Source organism: Papaver somniferum, unplaced genomic scaffold, assembly GCF_003573695.1.
Source record: "Papaver somniferum cultivar HN1 unplaced genomic scaffold, ASM357369v1 unplaced-scaffold_41, whole genome shotgun sequence".
Taxonomy (NCBI): Eukaryota; Viridiplantae; Streptophyta; class Magnoliopsida; order Ranunculales; family Papaveraceae; genus Papaver; species Papaver somniferum.
Genome location: NW_020646638.1, coordinates 568437 through 585774, shown reverse-complemented (window position 1 = coordinate 585774; position 17338 = coordinate 568437). Strand labels below are relative to the sequence as shown.

The 17338-nt window shown below is 38.7% G+C and overlaps 4 protein-coding genes and 1 pseudogene across 4 annotated transcripts; 2 read left to right on the top strand and 3 right to left on the bottom strand.

The window, feature by feature from the left end:
• Positions 1-3734: 3734 nt before the first annotated feature.
• LOC113342459 lies at positions 3735-6583 on the top strand (annotated as a pseudogene).
• A 913-nt stretch (positions 6584-7496) lies between these two features.
• Positions 7497-11241, bottom strand: LOC113342454 (ATP sulfurylase 1, chloroplastic-like). Its single transcript, XM_026587002.1, has 5 exons — positions 10597-11241; positions 9122-9527; positions 8766-9026; positions 8586-8672; positions 7497-7953 (listed from the first exon to the last, which is right to left on the bottom strand). The coding sequence occupies exons 1-5, from the start codon at positions 11112-11114 to the stop codon at positions 7816-7818; spliced, it is 1410 nt and encodes a 469-aa protein (XP_026442787.1). The 5' UTR covers positions 11115-11241; the 3' UTR covers positions 7497-7815.
• An 87-nt stretch (positions 11242-11328) lies between these two features.
• On the top strand, positions 11329-13122 carry LOC113342422. Its single transcript, XM_026586980.1, has 3 exons — positions 11329-11353; positions 12114-12410; positions 12490-13122. The coding sequence occupies exons 2-3, from the start codon at positions 12126-12128 to the stop codon at positions 13120-13122; spliced, it is 918 nt and encodes a 305-aa protein (XP_026442765.1). The 5' UTR covers positions 11329-11353; positions 12114-12125.
• A 170-nt stretch (positions 13123-13292) lies between these two features.
• On the bottom strand, positions 13293-14483 carry LOC113342421. Its single transcript, XM_026586979.1, has 2 exons — positions 14066-14483; positions 13293-13960 (listed from the first exon to the last, which is right to left on the bottom strand). The coding sequence occupies exons 1-2, from the start codon at positions 14481-14483 to the stop codon at positions 13293-13295; spliced, it is 1086 nt and encodes a 361-aa protein (XP_026442764.1).
• A 141-nt stretch (positions 14484-14624) lies between these two features.
• LOC113342420 (protein MAINTENANCE OF MERISTEMS-like) lies at positions 14625-16429 on the bottom strand. The gene is made up of 4 exons (XM_026586978.1): positions 15842-16429; positions 15504-15761; positions 15072-15401; positions 14625-14999 (listed from the first exon to the last, which is right to left on the bottom strand). Exons 1-4 carry the CDS (start codon positions 16427-16429, stop codon positions 14658-14660), a joined length of 1518 nt encoding a protein of 505 aa, XP_026442763.1. The 3' UTR covers positions 14625-14657.
• Between the last annotated feature and the right edge of the window lie 909 nt (positions 16430-17338).

The following is a 17338-nucleotide window of genomic DNA, read 5'->3' as shown; positions in this document are numbered from 1 at the left end:
TACACTATATCGTCATCTAGTAGGAAGTCTCAATTATCTCACTATTACACGACCAGATTTCAGCCATGCAGTTCATATTGTGAGTCAGTTTATGTCATCTCCAAAATCAACGTACTTTGTTGTTGTACTACGAATCTTACGTTACATCAAAGGTACTTTGTATCAAGAATTACACTTCTCAAGTAATTCAGATCTTCGTCTTTGTGCATATTCTGATTCATATTGGGCAGGTGACGTTACTGATCGACGGTCAACCACTGGATATTGTCTATTCTTAGGTAATTCCTTAATCTCCTGGCGTAATAAGAAACAAAATGTGGTATCTCGCTCTAGTGCTGAAGCTGAATATTGTGCTCTTGCTCACATTACTTTAGAAGTTGTTTGGTTACGATGGCTTCTCCAAGATATGGGAGTTACATTATCTGAACCAACTCCACTCTCCTGTGATAACAAAGCTGCTATTCATATTGCTCACAATGATGTGTTTCATGAGCGTACAAAACACGTTGAGATTGACTGTCATTTTGTAAGACATCATTTCAAACGCTGGACAATCACACTGCCATACGTTTCTTCAGAATTGCAGCTAGCAGATATTTTTATCAAGACTTTACCTTCTACTCGTCTCTAGTTCTTGGCTTTCAAACTCAACATGTGCGCTGCACCATCTTGAGTTTGAGGGAGGGTGTTAGAAATATTATCCCTAAGATATTATCTTAGAGATCTGAGATGTTATTCGATAGTATATATAGTTATTATTAGGCAAGTATATTCTCTTGATTTTCATTATGTTGTACTATCATGTTTTCTTTTATTTATCTGTTCATGTGTATAAGAACAGACCGTATTATAACCTCTTGATTCACTGAATAATATGATCACATTCTTCGTAATATACATGGCATGATTGTATCTGTCATGGAACAGTTTCTAGGCAACCTGCAGGCACTTCTTTATTTAAGTTATTTTGTTTTATTCTCATTCCATTTCCTTTACTCCAGCATTGGTACTGCACAGATGATAGGAAATTAAGAATCAAGTTCTTTCCGACCTTGTATGAACGAACCAAATAACAGAAATAGTAGTATTGCGTTATTGATTTTGATGGAATTTTGTTGAGACTTTTTGTTTTATTTGTAGGAAATGAAAGATTACCAATTGCGCTTTTCCCATGTATTGCCGTATTGCTAAAGTAGGCATGCACTCAACCGTGTTGATCAGGGAGTTGGGTTTCTTAACTGTTCTGGACTTTTAGTACAAAGAAATTCGTAGCTCCATGGTCGTATGTGCAGTGTCCTTTTCGTTTTCTCCGAACAACTACAACATTTTTTTTTCTTTAAAATTCGGTATCTTCTTTTCTTTTTTGAACGACGACAACATAATGACATATGCTTCAAAAAATATTAAAAGAGAATAAGTTCTCGAAGAAAATTACATCCTTTATTATACTAAAAAAAAAGGGAAGATGAAAGAAGATTTGATAGGTATGCATTTTGAGGGATTTGATCCTTTAATTTTCTTTTGCATCAAAGCCAAGTCATTCCCCACTGTTGTTATGTGCAATTCTTCAGGGGCTGATAGAACTGACCTATGATCGCATGACATCATACTACTGAGTCATTCGCTTGTTTTTCTTCTCCCTGAGTTGTCCACTTCAAGACTTAGAAGTCCTTTTCGTTTTCTCCGAACAGACCTTTGGATTTTTGTTGAAATTGTAGTACCAAACTGGTCACTTATAAAAATATCGACTAATCATAAAAGCAAGAATATGTTCATTGTTCTGCAATTACGAAAATATTTGGAGTACCGAGAAAAAGAGCACCGTGATTTTGGTGTGAGAGAAGAAAAAGATGGTGGACCCCACCTTTTATCGCACTCCTTTCAAATTTCTCTTGGACTGTCCTAACAGTCTTTGGATTTCTTCACGTTGCAGATCGTGGGACACACCTTCGGCGTGTGTATCATCGCTGCTGCAATTAAGAACCAAAATGCTCTCATCCACCGGAATTGCTTTTGTTCAAGGGTGTTGGGTTCTCGCGGGCCATGCCAGGGTAGAGTTATGGACTCATGACACCTATTCATGATTTCTCGCTTCGTAGTTCGTAGGATGGTACCAACAATATGTATTAATGTGCGTTGAGATAAACCAAAGCAAACAACCAGTTCTGCAACATTTAGGATGCAAACTCTACGTGGACTTTTAGCGAGTAAGATAATAATGTAACTGATCACATGCAACATTGAGGATTACTTTGAATAATACGAAGTTAATACTAGTCCTTACAAACAAACTAAATAGGAGTATATCATTTTTCATTCCCATCCAGCCTAAATAGCACTATATCTACTCTCTTTTACGCGTAACAACTAATTTCGGAGCTTCAACCATATGAACTCATCCATCTCACGCAACACACACCTATCAACTCCACTTTCTCTATATTATCAGATTCATTGAGGTGTAAACAGAATTTCTTTACACCGAACTCATACCACAACTGTACTGTACTACCTTAGAGTCTAAGCGATCCCAAGCGCACAAATTAAGCAATATAAACGCGTCTAAAATTTAGTCATAATACTCCCTCCCTACCACATATATAGGCAGGGCACAATTCTCTTGGATTAAGAAAAGAACATTGGATTCATAATTTTTCATGTTTTACCTCTTGTCTTATCAATAACATAATTATCTATGCACCATAAATAATGATATATGTAGGAATATTTATCTAGGAAACGGTAGTCTGCCTATTAAAAGGGACAATCAAAAAACAAAATTCCGTACGGAGGGAGTAATAATTATTAGTTTTTCTGAACGGACAGTCAAGGAAGCGATACAAAGGCTAACGAAGTGCGAACGCTTTAAAAAAAGGCCAAATTAAAATCAATATTTCATGATGTCGTGCGGGTCGACACCTACAAAAGAAAACCAAAATGAAAATGAATCCTTTACTCATTAATGGGCAAGAGGTTTGATCTCATGTGATTGTGGGCCCTAACATTTAATTCATACGGGATTTCACACGGTCAACCGAAAACCTCCACAATTTCCTGGAAACTACCACCAATATCAAGACGAAGCTACGTGAAACTTAATTGGCAGTTTCAATTCGGAAGCCTATAAAAATTAGATGAATTATAAAACATCCAAGACAATACATTCTCAGTAGAAGAAAAGTTCTATCAATTAGATATCAGTTATCACCAGCAAAATCAATAGTCATATTTTGCCTTACTGCATTGCTTCTCCTTCTTCTTACTGTTTCTACATATTGATCAATTTTCTCTCTAGAGATTACTGTTCATATTTTTAAAGAACACAAAATGCCATTTACCTACCCACACAAAATGCCATTTACCTACCCACACAAAATGCCTCTTCACCTCATGCACATTTTGAACGTCCTATTTTAAGTAAACCTCATAAAAGATGGAGATGTGCATTCAATGTTATTTACTCCTCCAGAGTCTTTCTTTCTTTAGCTAAAAAGATCGCTTCTGTTAAACAGAACCCATTTTTCATTGCTGTTTCACGTTCGCCGTCTTATACCGCTCTTGATATTATCAGCAATGAACAGGAGGGAGATAACAGCGGTCAAACCGTAAGTCTCTCTACTGTTGGTCATAAGAAACTTATTGATACTGTCAAGGAAAAAAACCTGCATCAGTTGAGTCAATTTGGTGGCGTTCATGGAGTCGTAAATAAACTTCGAGCTGATGTGAATAATGGGATTTGTGGTGGAGATATAGATATTAGTCGCCGCCGTGAATCTTTTGGTACTAATATATATAGAAAACCAGCCTTGAAAGGGTTCTTCCACTATTTGATGGAACCATTCAAAGACACCATTATTCTTATTCTACTAGCATGTGCAGCACTCGAAAGAGAATGGTGTTAAGGAAGGTTGGTATGATGGTGTTAGTATCTTCGTTGCTGTCTTTCTTGTTGTTGGTGTTTCTGGTGTGAGTAACTTTCGACAATCAAGACAGTTCAGTAAACTTTCAATGGTTAGTAACAATATTCAGATTGACATTGTAAGAGAAGGAAGAAGACATACCATGTCAATCTTCGACATTGTCGTTGGGGATGTCATATGTCTAAAGATTGGAGATCAGATTCCAGCCGATGGATTGTTCTTAAGCGGACACTCTCTGCAAGTTGATGAATCAAGTATGACGGGAGAGACTGAACCACTGGAAATTAATGTCAGTAGGAACCCTTTCCTGCTCTCAGGATGCAAAGTGGTAGATGGATATGGCTATATGATCGCAACATCAGTCGGCATGGACACTGCATGGGGAGAGATGATGAGCTCAGTCAGTAATGATTCCAGTGAGAGAACACCATTACAAGTTCGGCTTGATAAACTTACTTCATATATAGGGAAAGTTGGACTGACAGTGGCTTTCCTTGTTCTTATGGTGCTGTCTACCCGTTATTTCACCGGTAACACATTAAACAAGTTAGGACAACGAGAGTTCAATGGAAGCAAGACGAAATTTAACGATGTGATGAACGCAGTGGTCCGCATTATTTCTGATGCAGTAACGATTGTCGTTGTAGCAATTCCAGAAGGCTTGCCGTTGGCTGTGACACTCACACTTGCTTACTCAATGAAGAGAATGATGGCTGATCAGGCCATGGTTCGAAAACTAGCTTCTTGTGAAACTATGGGTTCAGCCACCACAATATGTACAGATAAAACCGGTACTCTCACTCTAAACCAAATGAAGGTGACCAGATTTTTCCTTGGCCAAGAATCCATGAAAGATGAGAAAGCCTCACCCACAGTGAGCTCTGATGTTCTTGAATTGTTCTATCAAGGGGTTGGACTAAACACAACCGGAAGTATTTATGCACCAACTTCGGGAATGACTCCTGAGATCTCTGGTAGTCCAACTGAGAAGGCTCTTCTTTCGTGGGCTGTATCAAATTTGGGAATGGATTTGGAGGAATTGAAGCGAAGCTGTACCGTTCTTCATGTAGTAGCATTCGATTCAGAGAAGAAGAGAAGTGGGATTTCCTTGAAGAAGAAGAATTCGAACGTCGTTCATGTGCACTGGAAAGGAGCAGCAGAGATGATATTAGCTATGTGTTCCAGTTATTGCAAAAGTACCGGGGTCACTCAAGTCATGGGTGAAGGTGAAAGAATGAAACTCGAGGAAATCATCAAAAATATGGCAAACCAAAGTCTTCGATGCATACCTTCGCTTATGGTCGGTTCCAAGAAGAAGACTTAGAGAAAAATGATGGTGAAGAAGTAGGTCAAAAGCTAAAGGAAGATGGGTTGACTCTACTGGGACTGGTGGGTCTGAAAGACCCATGCCGTCCTGGTGTGAGAAAAGCTGTGGAAGCCTGCAAAAATGCTGGAGTAAGTATCAAAATGATCACAGGAGATAATATTTTTACTGCAAGAGCAATAGCAACTGAATGTGGCATTCTAGATCCCTATGATCCTAACTTGAACAACGGAGCTGTGGTAGAAGGAGTAGAGTTCAGAAATTACACTGCAGAGGAGAGGATGGAAAAGGTTGACCGGATTTCTGTGATGGCAAGATCATCTCCATTTGACAAGCTTTTAATGGTGCAGTGCTTGAAACAAAAGGGACATGTGGTTGCAGTAACTGGAGATGGCACAAACGACGCACCAGCTTTAAAAGAGGCTGATGTCGGACTCTCAATGGGAATTCAAGGCACCGAAGTTGCAAAAGAGAGCTCAGATATTGTCATTTTAGATGACAACTTTGCTACCGTCGTCACAGTTTTGAGGTGGGGGAGGTGTGTTTATGCTAACATCCAAAAATTTATCCAGTTCCAGCTGACTGTGAACATTGCTGCTCTCGTAATCAACTTCATTGCAGCCGCTTCTGCTGGTGAGGTTCCTCTTACAACTGTCCAATTGCTATGGGTGAACCTCATCATGGACACTCTGGGAGCCCTAGCCTTGGCCACAGATAGACCTACCGAAGAGCTCATGAAAAAACAACCAGTGGGTCGTAACCAGCCACTAATTACGAATGTCATGTGGAGAAACCTCGTCGCCCAGGCTTTATATCAGATATTCGTCCTCTTGATCCTGCAATTCAAAGGAAATGTTATATTCGGGGTGAATGAGGATGTTAAAAACACCCTAATCTTCAATACTTTCGTTCTGTGTCAAGTATTTAATGAGTTCAATGCAAGGAAGTTGGAGAAGAAGAACGTGTTTGAAGGAGTACTGAAGAACAAGTTGTTTCTAGGGATCATCGGAATCACCATTGTTCTTCAAGTGGTTATGGTTGAATTCCTAAAGAAGTTTGCAGATACAGAGAGGTTGAATTGGGGTCAATGGGGAGCATGTATCGGCATTGCAATCATTTCTTGGCCTATCGGTTGGGTCGTCAAGTGCATACCAGTTCCTGAAAAGCCGTTATTCGATCTTCTCAAGCGACGAAGCTCTTGAACTGGTTTATTCCCTTTCTATTTCTATTATATGGTAAAAAGAAAAGATGTTTGCAATGGGATCTAGATGCATTTCATTTCTTTGTATATGAAATTTTTGTAATCCTGAATAGAAATTTAACCACATACATTTGGAAATTGGGTGTTTCTGTGACTAATTCAATAAATCAAAGGCCAAAACTATATAATGTGAAGCAACAGTCCAGAACGAAATTAATCATTTCCACTGAGAAACAAAATTACAGGAGCAACAAACTTTCTACAAGTTGACTTGATAACGCTATATTTCCAAGCCATCATTCAACATTTCTTATTCAATTAAATATTTCTTATGCATTTGGATGCAGTGCTGAGAATGCAATTTTCCTTCAGTGTTGGATTAATGTTATTGGAGTATAAGAAAAATAAGAATACGATGAAAATGCTTTTACCTCCTCAAGTAAAGTTTGATCGATTTTTTTACCATAAAAAGAATTAAAGCCTGGAAGAATCAAACCACTCCATCAGCTGTTGATCTTTTTCCATGTATCACGAGAAATCAACAATGCAAGGGTCCTCAGTTTAGAATGATCCTCTCAATTTGTAACCCTAAATTTGATTTTCCCAAACTAATATTCTGCATGCTAGAGGAAAGGTAGAGAGAGAACTGTAAACTGTTCCATTCGATCAAGAAAACGGAAAAGAAGAGACAGACGATTTCAAGTTCCCAAATAGCCAAAAGTAACTGCGGTCTTGGATATACCGCACCAAGTTTACAATGGTTAGTTAGTCGTGTTACTTTGCTAAGGCGTTAGTACTTAGTAATGCATTTTTCGTGTTTCCCTCGATCGCGACAAATGTTCCCTCAGTAGCGTTGGCATCTAAATTTTAAACCCGTAAACAGTACTGTTGGCCAAATATACAGATATGTTTCTGTGAATGCGGAGCCATCTCCTATTACAAGTTTGTTGACGCTCATGGTCCCAATTTGGGACCTAGAGAACAAGATGACAGAACCTGTAGTACCTGTACTGCTGCTGTATTTACCATAATATAACCTCATGCAGGGATATAGCACAAACTATGTCTTTTCATTATTAAAAAGCACAAAAAAACAGCAAGTATATGATACAGCGTCTGCCATTTTAAGTTCAAGGAGAAGACAGAGATGATGACAAGCCTATTTACAGAGGACTCAATCCAAGCTAAAAGTTTTCTTTTGGAGACACCTGTTTCTCTCGGAACGAACTTATATTTCTCTTATCCATAAGAGAGTCAGAGAGAGAGAGAGAGATCTTCCATGTTTTCAAATAGCAATAAAACACACTTGAGATCATACATAAGTTTTATAGAAGGTTTCTTTTAAACAATGGAACACCACGTGGTATCATCTACGCTGGAACAGCATCAGGGACTCTACCGTTCTCTGGAACTGCCAAACTGTCATAATAATCAACCAGGACTTTCCACCCGCCGGGACACATGAAGCCGTTAGGTGGGTTTTCTTTGTTTCTTGCAAGTGTCCGCATCTGTAAAACAAAAGAAAAACCTCACTTAGCATGAATTATAGAGAATAGATAGAGAACTGACGAAAATGAAATTGATTGGATTCTAAATCATTTGAGTGCGATTTTGGGGGTTTATTGAGCAGCTAACTGCCTAACTCTACTGTGAGAACCACTCGACTGCGTTCTCCCACCTTGTGTATGGGAATACAGAGGGTGAATAAAGCTCTAATAACTGTCCCTTTCATAAGGAAAGGTCCTCTTCAGCAAAATATATTGAGGTGTATGAGCCAAGATCTCAATAACCTCAGTTTAATTTCTACTTTTTATATGAAACGATACTTAAAGATGAAATCTTATTTAGTGAGGATCCACACTAAGACCTAGGTACGACGCCAAAACCATACTGCCACCCACAAGTAGCCTTTCATGGCAAAGCTCAACCGAATGATTTAACAGTCGGATCTATTAAAAATTGTTTTTTTCATTTTTCTCTTATAATGATTCATCAGGTTAGGATAATCGGATTAAGTAAATTCCGGGAGTTTGTTAGTGTATGAGCCGAGCACCGCCAAAGGTGAAAACATTATAAAACGTTTTGCCAGTGCCATCACTATCCTGACAAAATCACTGCAAATTTGTAAATGAAGGGTTACCTTAGTTCCCGAGATGAAGATGAAATCGCTAGGCCTTGATGGATCAAAGAAAGCCATCTTGCCTTGTGTCTTGTCATAAGCAGCCACCTGCACAAGTACAAGAAATGCAAGTATTTATTGTTTGAGCTAACACGACGAAAATCCAAGATTGTTGTAAGAATTAAGGACTGTGCTGCACACCTTAAATGGGAGGATATTTAGTCGTTCAAGTCCTGGAGCCATACTGAGCACCTTCTTCCCGTGATCAGCATCGTATAGGTCCCTCTTCTCTGTAGGATGACCCATACCAGCAGGGTCTCGACCCACAATGTAAAAGTTGGCTCCTGCATTGATCCTGGCCTTAGCATGCCACTGTACCTCAGTAGGGCCTGCATAATGCATAGGAGATGGGAAAATAGACACAACTGTCGTCTCTGGATCAAGCACACCATCTTCAAGAACCTGAAAAGGTAGTGTATTATTAAGCATATCAACATCTATAGTAAACAGAAAAATCACCCTTTTCTTATCCCTTTGTTCTTTTATTTTGGAGTTACCTTTTCGTGTTGCTTCATTCGCCAACTAAGCGGCACATCATCAGCCTTTGTATATCCACCCAAAGGATGAAGCAACAAAACAGGATTCTTATAGCCCATATCCAGAAGTCGTTTACGTGTGTCAGTCATGAGCAAAGCATGGCCATTGTGTACAGGATTCCTGAGCTGGAACGCAAACACTGCATCAGCATTTCGCTTTGTAAATTCCTCACGAAGTTGTGCAGGAGACAGACGAAATCGATCAAGCCCATCATTGTAGTTGACTGGTTCTATAACCTCCAAATCACCACCAATGAGCCAGTTTCCTGCATTAGTAATAGCTTGGTCTGCGTAAGGTAGACCTGGGGCAGTGGTACCCCAAGTTCTAGCTATTCTCTCTTCTTTGTTGTGCTTGTAGATCTCAATGCTGAAATAAAATAGTTGAAATCAAGTAAAATTTGAATATCATTTTAAGATTGACCAGGAAAGTTCTAATTAATGGCGTACAATCAACAACAGATAGTCAAACTAATTGACTATTTTAAGTTGAGGAAGTTGTATGTCATGTGCCTTTAAATTCTAAAAAGAAGATAATCGCAAAAAAATTACAATACTTTCTCTTAGATTGGATGTATTTCACAAAGACGGGAAACAACCTGTTAGCCAAAAGGGTACACCAAAACTTTGCAGAACTCCAGCGAGCGTGTTTAAGAGAATTTGGTGATCAGACCAATAAGAAACTATCCAGTAGTTTTATTTAAAAGTGAATGACTAGTTAGTTCAGGATTAATATTTGCACAATTTTTGAATGTTCGTTAAATTAATATATGTATTTCATGCTTAATTCATGAAACGGATTCACAGGTATCTTAAACATCCGTTAACTCTAAGGTAGTTATCTATGTGAATATACTAACAAAAACCCCTATCAACAACTATTTCAGAAACATAGTATTTCAGAAACATGGTAAGCCAGATAACTTCTAGGAATTCCGATGTTCAACTATTAAGTGTTAAATTTAACTAAGCATCGCCATCATTTACATCAAGTATTACGGGAAACATCAACAATCACCAGTTTAACACTAAACAGCAGTCATTAGGCTGCTAAGACACATATGTAACAACCTTGGAACATACCTTCCCTGATAATATAAGATATGAAAATGAACCAGGAGTATCAACTACAATCACTTACCAATGCTAAAATGTGGACAAAAACAACAAATGTAAGTCCTGACAAAAATGAAAAACTGCAAGCAAAACAACAAAACTAGAGTGAAAACAAAAGATGTTCCACCTAATACTCTAGTTTGGACCACAGCCTGAGCCACCAAATATTCAGACAATGCAACTCTAATTAATGTAACCCCCTTTCCATTTCAATAGTTCACGTATCTTCTTTTGTTCATAGAGTTAGCTGATGAAGTAAAAATTACTGCACCAAATTAAGCCCTAAAATCTACAAGGGGAATAAAAAGAGAAAAATTTCTTACTCTTTCAAGATTGCGATAGGATTATCATCAGAATCAACAAGTGCAACTTTAGACGATTCACCAATCCTTAGCTTTTGCGAATCATCGATCGCAAGAACAATCGGCACAGACATATTGACAACAGAACCGTCATCAAGTCTGAGCGAATTGAAATGAAGAGTTTGGAGGAACTGGGATTCTCTCATGAATCCATTAAGAGGACTTGCCCAGCCCTCACTTAATACATGCACCCATTCTAAATCAATCTTAGATAACTTAATCCTTGGGATCAATAAAGCTTCTTTCTTTTTCTCATCTTTTTGATCCTTCTTAACAAACAGTTCAACTAGTTGCCCACCATCTGGTTCTATCAAACCAGATGAAACTCTGAGTTTTTGATAGCTGGACCCTTTTTTCTTGGGCAAAACAGAGATTGAGATGTTGAGGTTTGAGGTATTGAAATGGGTTTTACGGGGTGAAGGTAATGGCGACGAATTAAGGGGTTTGAGATTTAGGAAAAGGGTTGTCATGGTTGCCATTAGAGAAGAGAGTTTCTTTTGGAAATGAGAGAAAAATATTGATTTCGGGCGTTTTGTTAACAAAAGTCTGAAGAGAGACGAGCAGGGGTAGTTTGGGAAATTGATCGAATGATTGAGTTTGGTGGACTGCTGATATGGAATCCGTTAAAATATTTGGATAGTATTCGGATTAGAGCAACCACAGTCATGACCAAATTTGGGGACTATACCCAAATTTGGTCCCAAATTCAGCCGCAGTGGTACTGACTAAAACCATATTTAGTCCAGTTAATTAGGGTTTGCGACCAAATGTGGTCGCCAACCGAGACTAAAATGATTATAGTGGGACGGAAGTATAGTGGGCGTATGATTTCAGACGGAAGTATAGTGGACGCTCCACATCGGGCGTACTTATAAATAACGTATGATAATGGGGCGGATGTATATAGAGCGTTTGAGTTAGGCGTTATTATAAACACCGCCGGGCCATACGTAGATAAAACCTACGCCCCATAGCAGACGCAGTTATTAAAAACGCCTGGTTTGGACGCAGTTACTAAAAGCGCCTGCTCCGGGCGCATGTATTATGACCGTATGCGGGAGACGGACGTATTATTAACGTCTGTGTGAGACGCATGTTTTATGGGCGTATGAGTGAGACGCATGTTTTATGGGCGTATGAGTGAGGCGCATATATTACGACCGTATGGAGTGGGCGCATGTTTTAGAAGCGTCTGGGATGGGCGCATATATTAGGACCGTCTGGAGTGGGCGCATGTTTTACGAGCGTCTGGGACGGACGCTCGTATTATGAGCGTTTGTTCGGAGCGCATGTATTACGAGCGTCCGTTACCAGGCGCATGTATTACGTGCGCCAACGGTTATATTTTGGAATTCTGATTTTGGTTTTCTGATTTTCCGACCGTTTGATAGATTGCAACGGCTCTTTCGTATATCTATATATAGCATTTGACAAACTTATTTCTGCATAATCTTATCATTTATAATTTCTATTCCAAGAAATATAGAAATATGGCACCACGAGGTCCCAATTTTACAACAGAAGAAGATACAATGATATGTAGAATCCATTTAGCCATATCTCAAGATTCTGCTACCGGAACCGATCAACCAGAAAGAGTATTATGGAGTCGGATCAAAGATAAGTTGGAAGAAGCCCTGCCTTGTAAACCAAAACGTACTTGGACTTCTATCCAGAGTCGATTTCAGGGAATCAGTAGACAGGTTTCACTTTATTCTGCAAAAGTGTTGGAAGTTGATGGTGAATATCATAGCGGATGGAATGAAGTCTCGAGGGTAAGTAATCGTCAATTTTTGCACCCTTAATAATTATATACATGTAATTGGAACTGATGAGTATTGAAAATAATAACAGGTTGAAGAGATAAGAAAGCGATTCAAAGAAAGTAATGGTAACAAAAAATTTAAGCACGAAGAGTGCTACGAAATTCTAAAAGATAGTATCAAATATTCAGGACGGTCGACGTTTGTGTTTGATTCAGGCCAAGAAATGGAAGATTCTCAGAGTGGTGAGGAAAACGCTGATATTGAGGAAACAATTCCAGGCGAGTCCAGTGATGATCTAGATATTGGAGATATAGAGAACACACGTAAGCGTCAGTTGGGGAAGAAAGCATCGAAACAACTAAAGAAAACAGGGAGAGCAAAATCCAATGCCCAGGAGGAAATGCTGGAGGATATAATTAAGGAGCAGCAAAGTTTCAATGAACATTACAAAGCACAATCACTAATGAAGATGGGACAGAGAAAAGCTGAGTTTGAAGCAATACAAGCTAAGTCTGCGGCAAAGTTTGCGGCGATACAAGCTAAGTCTGCGGCAAAGTTTGCGGCGAAACAAGCTAGGCAAGAAAAACTCGATTTAAAGAAAGAAGCGGACGATGACTTGGCCATAATGTTGAAGGATGTCTCTACATTGGACACTGTAACAAGAGAGTACTTCGAACTTCGAAAGATGGAAATACTACAACGCAAAAGAAACCAATCTTAAAGCATGACCGAATTAGTTGAACCTTAATATTTATCATTAATAAAAAAATTAGTGAGTTTTAGTCAATTTTAGTGAATTTTAATTTTTATATGATAAATAGTACATTAGTAAGCAACGTTACAACATATTTTCCGATGAAGAAATACGATACAACATATTTCCATCCCAACTTAATAATTATCTCCAAAATTTGACCATATGTGTTCGATTAAATCTTGACGCAAGCGAAAATGTGTTTCTTTATTGTGTATAGCATGACACCGATGTGCAGCTCTCATTCTGGAAAGTTCCTCAGTACCTACCCTCGATATATTCACCGGTGCCGACCTGCTACGTGAGTCATATTCATGTGGCCAATCACCGGGAAGACGCTCATCCTCCACTATCATATTATGTAAAATAATAACCGTTTTCATTATATAGGCAAGCACATCCGGGTTCCACATTCGTGCAGGTTGTTTGACAATGGCAAATTGTTGTTGCAGTACACCAAATCCACGCTCTACATCTTTCCGTGCTCCCTCTTGCATCGATGAAAATTTATATTTTTTCGGTGTATCTGGTTGTTTAATGGCCATCACAATAGTAGCAATCTGTGGATAAATGCCATCACCGAGATAATATCCCATATCATATGCATGCCCGTTTACTTCAAAGTTCACCGGTGGTGTTTTCCCGTTGATAAGTTTTCGAAAAATATAAGAACGATTCATTACATTAATATCATTGCAGGAGCCGGGCATACCAAAAAACGCATGCCAAAACCAGAGATCATGTGACACCACTGCCTCTAGCACAATACTTTCACTCCCTTTATACGCGGTGTATACTCCTGATTCTGCTGACGGACATCTATCCCATTTCCAATGCATACAATCCACGCTCCCCAGCATCCCAGGAAATCCCCTGTCTTTGTTTTCTTTCAGCAACAGTTCAACATCACCCGCAGTTGGTGAGCGTAAATATTCTTTCCCATATAATACCACAATCGTCTTGCAAAACCGACGGGTTGCTTCTAAAACGGTGGTTTCTCCAATGCGTAAATACTCATCTATTGCATCTGCTGCACATCCATAAGCTAACATTCGGATTGCTGCAGTTACTTTCTGATGAGGGGATAATCCAAGAATGCCACAAGCATCTCTTTTTTGAGCAAAATAAGGATTTCTAGACACCACATCTGCCAATATTCGGTTGAACAATTCTCGCCGCATTCTGAATCTCCTACGAAATATGTTAGCTGGGTAGGTGGGGTTGTCAGAAAAGTAGTCATTCCAGAGAAGTATATCTCCGGCTTCACGATTTCTTGGTATTTTTATACGAGTATGAGACCATGTCATACTTGTAATGGCAGTTCCCATACTTGTAATGGCAGTTCCAGAATGAAAATGGAGTCTAAAAATGGAGGCTAAAAAGTAACCCTATATAGAGATAACATACGCACTTTGTAGGAGTATCCAAAGTGGAGGCTAAAAAGTACATATCCAAAGTGGAGGCTAAAAAGTACATATCCAAAGTGGAGGCTAAAAAGTTACTTATTCATCAGTAGGAGTATGCGATGGTGTTTGCCGTGGTGGGATAAACGTCATTCTCGGATGGGGGTTAACAGACGACATTGTTGATGCTTGACTCACTGGAGCCCACACCGCTGGTGGGATAGTTTCAGAAAAACTGCCGAATCCAATAGGGGGACGCGGCGTTTGTTGCATACGGAATTGCATCTGATCCTCCAGGTAATTGTTACGAGCTGCAAGGCCTCGTATTACTTCATCTTTTGCCTTTAAACGTATCATCCTGTCTTCCGTTTCATATAATACAAACTCGCGAAACGCACGATTAAAATCGGCATGTTCTTGAACCAGATTATAAGCTTCAGGCTGTCGTTTAAAAAAAAATAATTAAGAAATGAGATTACCATATATTTTAATATAATGACGGGATGTACTTACGTATGATAATTGTTGTGGTGGTGGAATAGGTACATGCTGAGCAGGTCGTTGAATAAGGTGTTTAACACGGTCACCATCAACCCCGTGTAATTCAACTACCCAATCGACTTTGGTCACGAATTGATGGAAGTTAGTTACATGTCGCCAATATCGCAGATACATATTATATGAAACAGCTTTCACAAACATATTTGCATCTACCCATCCAGCTTCTTTCACAAGTTTTGCTTTCTCATGACTGGCCTCGCCAATTTTAAATGGTGGATTTCTAGGAATTCCAAAAGTAGGATGATTTTGCCTCCAAGATCGTTCTCCTAGGTACCACATATTCTGTCAAATTACCAGTAATCAGAGAAAATAAGTTCTTCAACTTAGGATAAAATGATAACTTTGAAGTAATAATGTTCATATAAAAACAAAGTACTAACTGACCTTGCCAATCCAAGTAAATATAACCCTTTTGTTTGAAAGCTCCACAGCCCTGCGACCAACATCAGAGTCAAGAACACCAATGGCGGATTCCCACGGTCTCCATGTCACGATGTCTGCAGTCAACTGATTAAGCGCATTCCTACAGTGAACAATATCGATAGTCTTTTTCTTCGCTTTCCACCGGGAAGTTCTTGGCCATTTTTCTTCACTAGTTGGGTCGCACGGTCTACATATGCCCAGATATTCATATCCCCAAAACTACTCCATCATAACCAACCAAATAAATCAACTGCCAAAAAATATACATTTAAATGAAATAAAAATAAATAATAATTTACCTCTAATATTTGGAACGGCCCAGATAATGACTTCTGTCCCCTACCAGATGCGTTGAGTGCCACATACAATTTTGCAAAAGCAGGACCACCCCAGTCATACATATCAACTGCATTTAGATCCTCAAAAGCAGCTAACCAAGCCGCATCAATGTAGTTCTTTGCATTGGAAAAGAAAAAATTTCCCAAAACATACATAAAAAAGGCCCTCGCCACTTTTTCTGCAAGTTTGTCATCCAAATTAGCTGCAACCAAGATATCTTCTTTGAAATACGTAGTCAAAAATTTAATTGTGATTGCATCTGAAATCCACTGTGTCGGGGGGCGTTTTTTTCCAGAGATTGGGGGATCTTCATAATCTAAGGGTTCTTCTATTTCTGGAAAAACATGCTCACGGACATAATCAAATTTGTACTTGACTGGGTTATACGGAACATCATCCCCAATTCCAATACTCAATCCTGTCAACACTACCCAATCAAGCGGCGTGAATCCCATTTCACCAAAAGGGAAGTGAAAAGTATGCGTTGTATCCCACCAACGTTCAACAAGATAATCAATCACTGGGTGTGATGCTTCTCCTATTTCCATGGCTAATAAACGTCCCCATCCTGCCTTGTCGATAATGTATTTAATTTTTGGACTATGTTTTGTTATCTCCTTATAATAAACAATGACCGAAAAGAGTGAACCACGATGTTGGTACCTGAATTTTGGATCGCTTGAATATGTAATATTTGTAGAAGCGTGTTTGTCACTATCTTCCAGGCAATTGTAGTTATCTAGGGATACCACGGACGGTGTTGTTTCATCTTCGCTATCTTCATCGAACCCGGTATCTGGAACTTCCAAATCTCCAACATTAGGGTCTATTTCAGGCTCCATTGGACCTTTACCTTTGCGTTTCTTATTATTCATCTTTTTTCCTTGTGCAAATCTCGACGTTATTCTGCTCAACATCTGAGCACGATATAAATACAAGTTAGTAATTGTTTTTTCTTAGTTTACAGCATCCATAAGAAGTTCTATTCTATATTATAGAAGATCAAAATTTACAGTATAGAAGATCAAAAAAATTTACAGTAAAGATTATTTTTTATTTACTTACAGTATAGAAGATCAAAAATTTTTAAAGTAAATAAATACGAAAATTACATTAAACGAGTTTGAATCTCACTACATACACCGTCTATATCACAGAACTGTTTAAAATTTTGTATCTCCCCTTGTGTGAGCAACAACAATACATGTTTAATGGATTTGAGTGAACTACTACAGGTGATAAATTAGAATTATTGTATTCTATCAATCATGTTACAGTGTGTTATTTCGCTATTAGATGATGATGCGGAAGTATATAACTAATCAAACAAACAAACTAATCAAACAAACAGTAATCAAACAAACAGTAATCAAACAAACAGTAATCAAATAAACAGTACATAATCAAACAAACAGTAACCTCACGGTATGCTTAATGAAATCAACATGCAATCCACC

Bases quoted from the DNA above. Each gene is read 5' to 3' on its own strand.
- LOC113342454 (XM_026587002.1), bottom strand. From the start codon at position 11,114: ATGGCAACCATGACAACCCTTTTCCTAAATCTCAAACCCCTTAATTCG. The intron at 8,673-8,765 runs GTGTGCAGCACA...GTACTTGTGCAG, and splicing joins TAAATATCCTCCCATTTAAG to GTGGCTGCTTATGACAAGAC. The intron at 7,954-8,585 runs GTAACCCTTCAT...TTTGTTTTACAG, and splicing joins TCTTCATCTCGGGAACTAAG to ATGCGGACACTTGCAAGAAA.
- LOC113342422 (XM_026586980.1), top strand. From the start codon at position 12,126: ATGGCACCACGAGGTCCCAATTTTACAACAGAAGAAGATACAATGATA. The intron at 12,411-12,489 runs GTAAGTAATCGT...AAATAATAACAG, and splicing joins GATGGAATGAAGTCTCGAGG to GTTGAAGAGATAAGAAAGCG.
- LOC113342421 (XM_026586979.1), bottom strand. From the start codon at position 14,483: ATGGGAACTGCCATTACAAGTATGACATGGTCTCATACTCGTATAAAA. The intron at 13,961-14,065 runs GTGATGTTGAAC...GTCCGTCAGCAG, and splicing joins TTTACGCTCACCAACTGCGG to AATCAGGAGTATACACCGCG.
- LOC113342420 (XM_026586978.1), bottom strand. From the start codon at position 16,429: ATGGAAATAGGAGAAGCATCACACCCAGTGATTGATTATCTTGTTGAA. The intron at 15,762-15,841 runs GTAAATTATTAT...ATGATGGAGTAG, and splicing joins GGCCGTTCCAAATATTAGAG to TTTTGGGGATATGAATATCT. The intron at 15,402-15,503 runs GTCAGTTAGTAC...GTAATTTGACAG, and splicing joins TATTTACTTGGATTGGCAAG to AATATGTGGTACCTAGGAGA.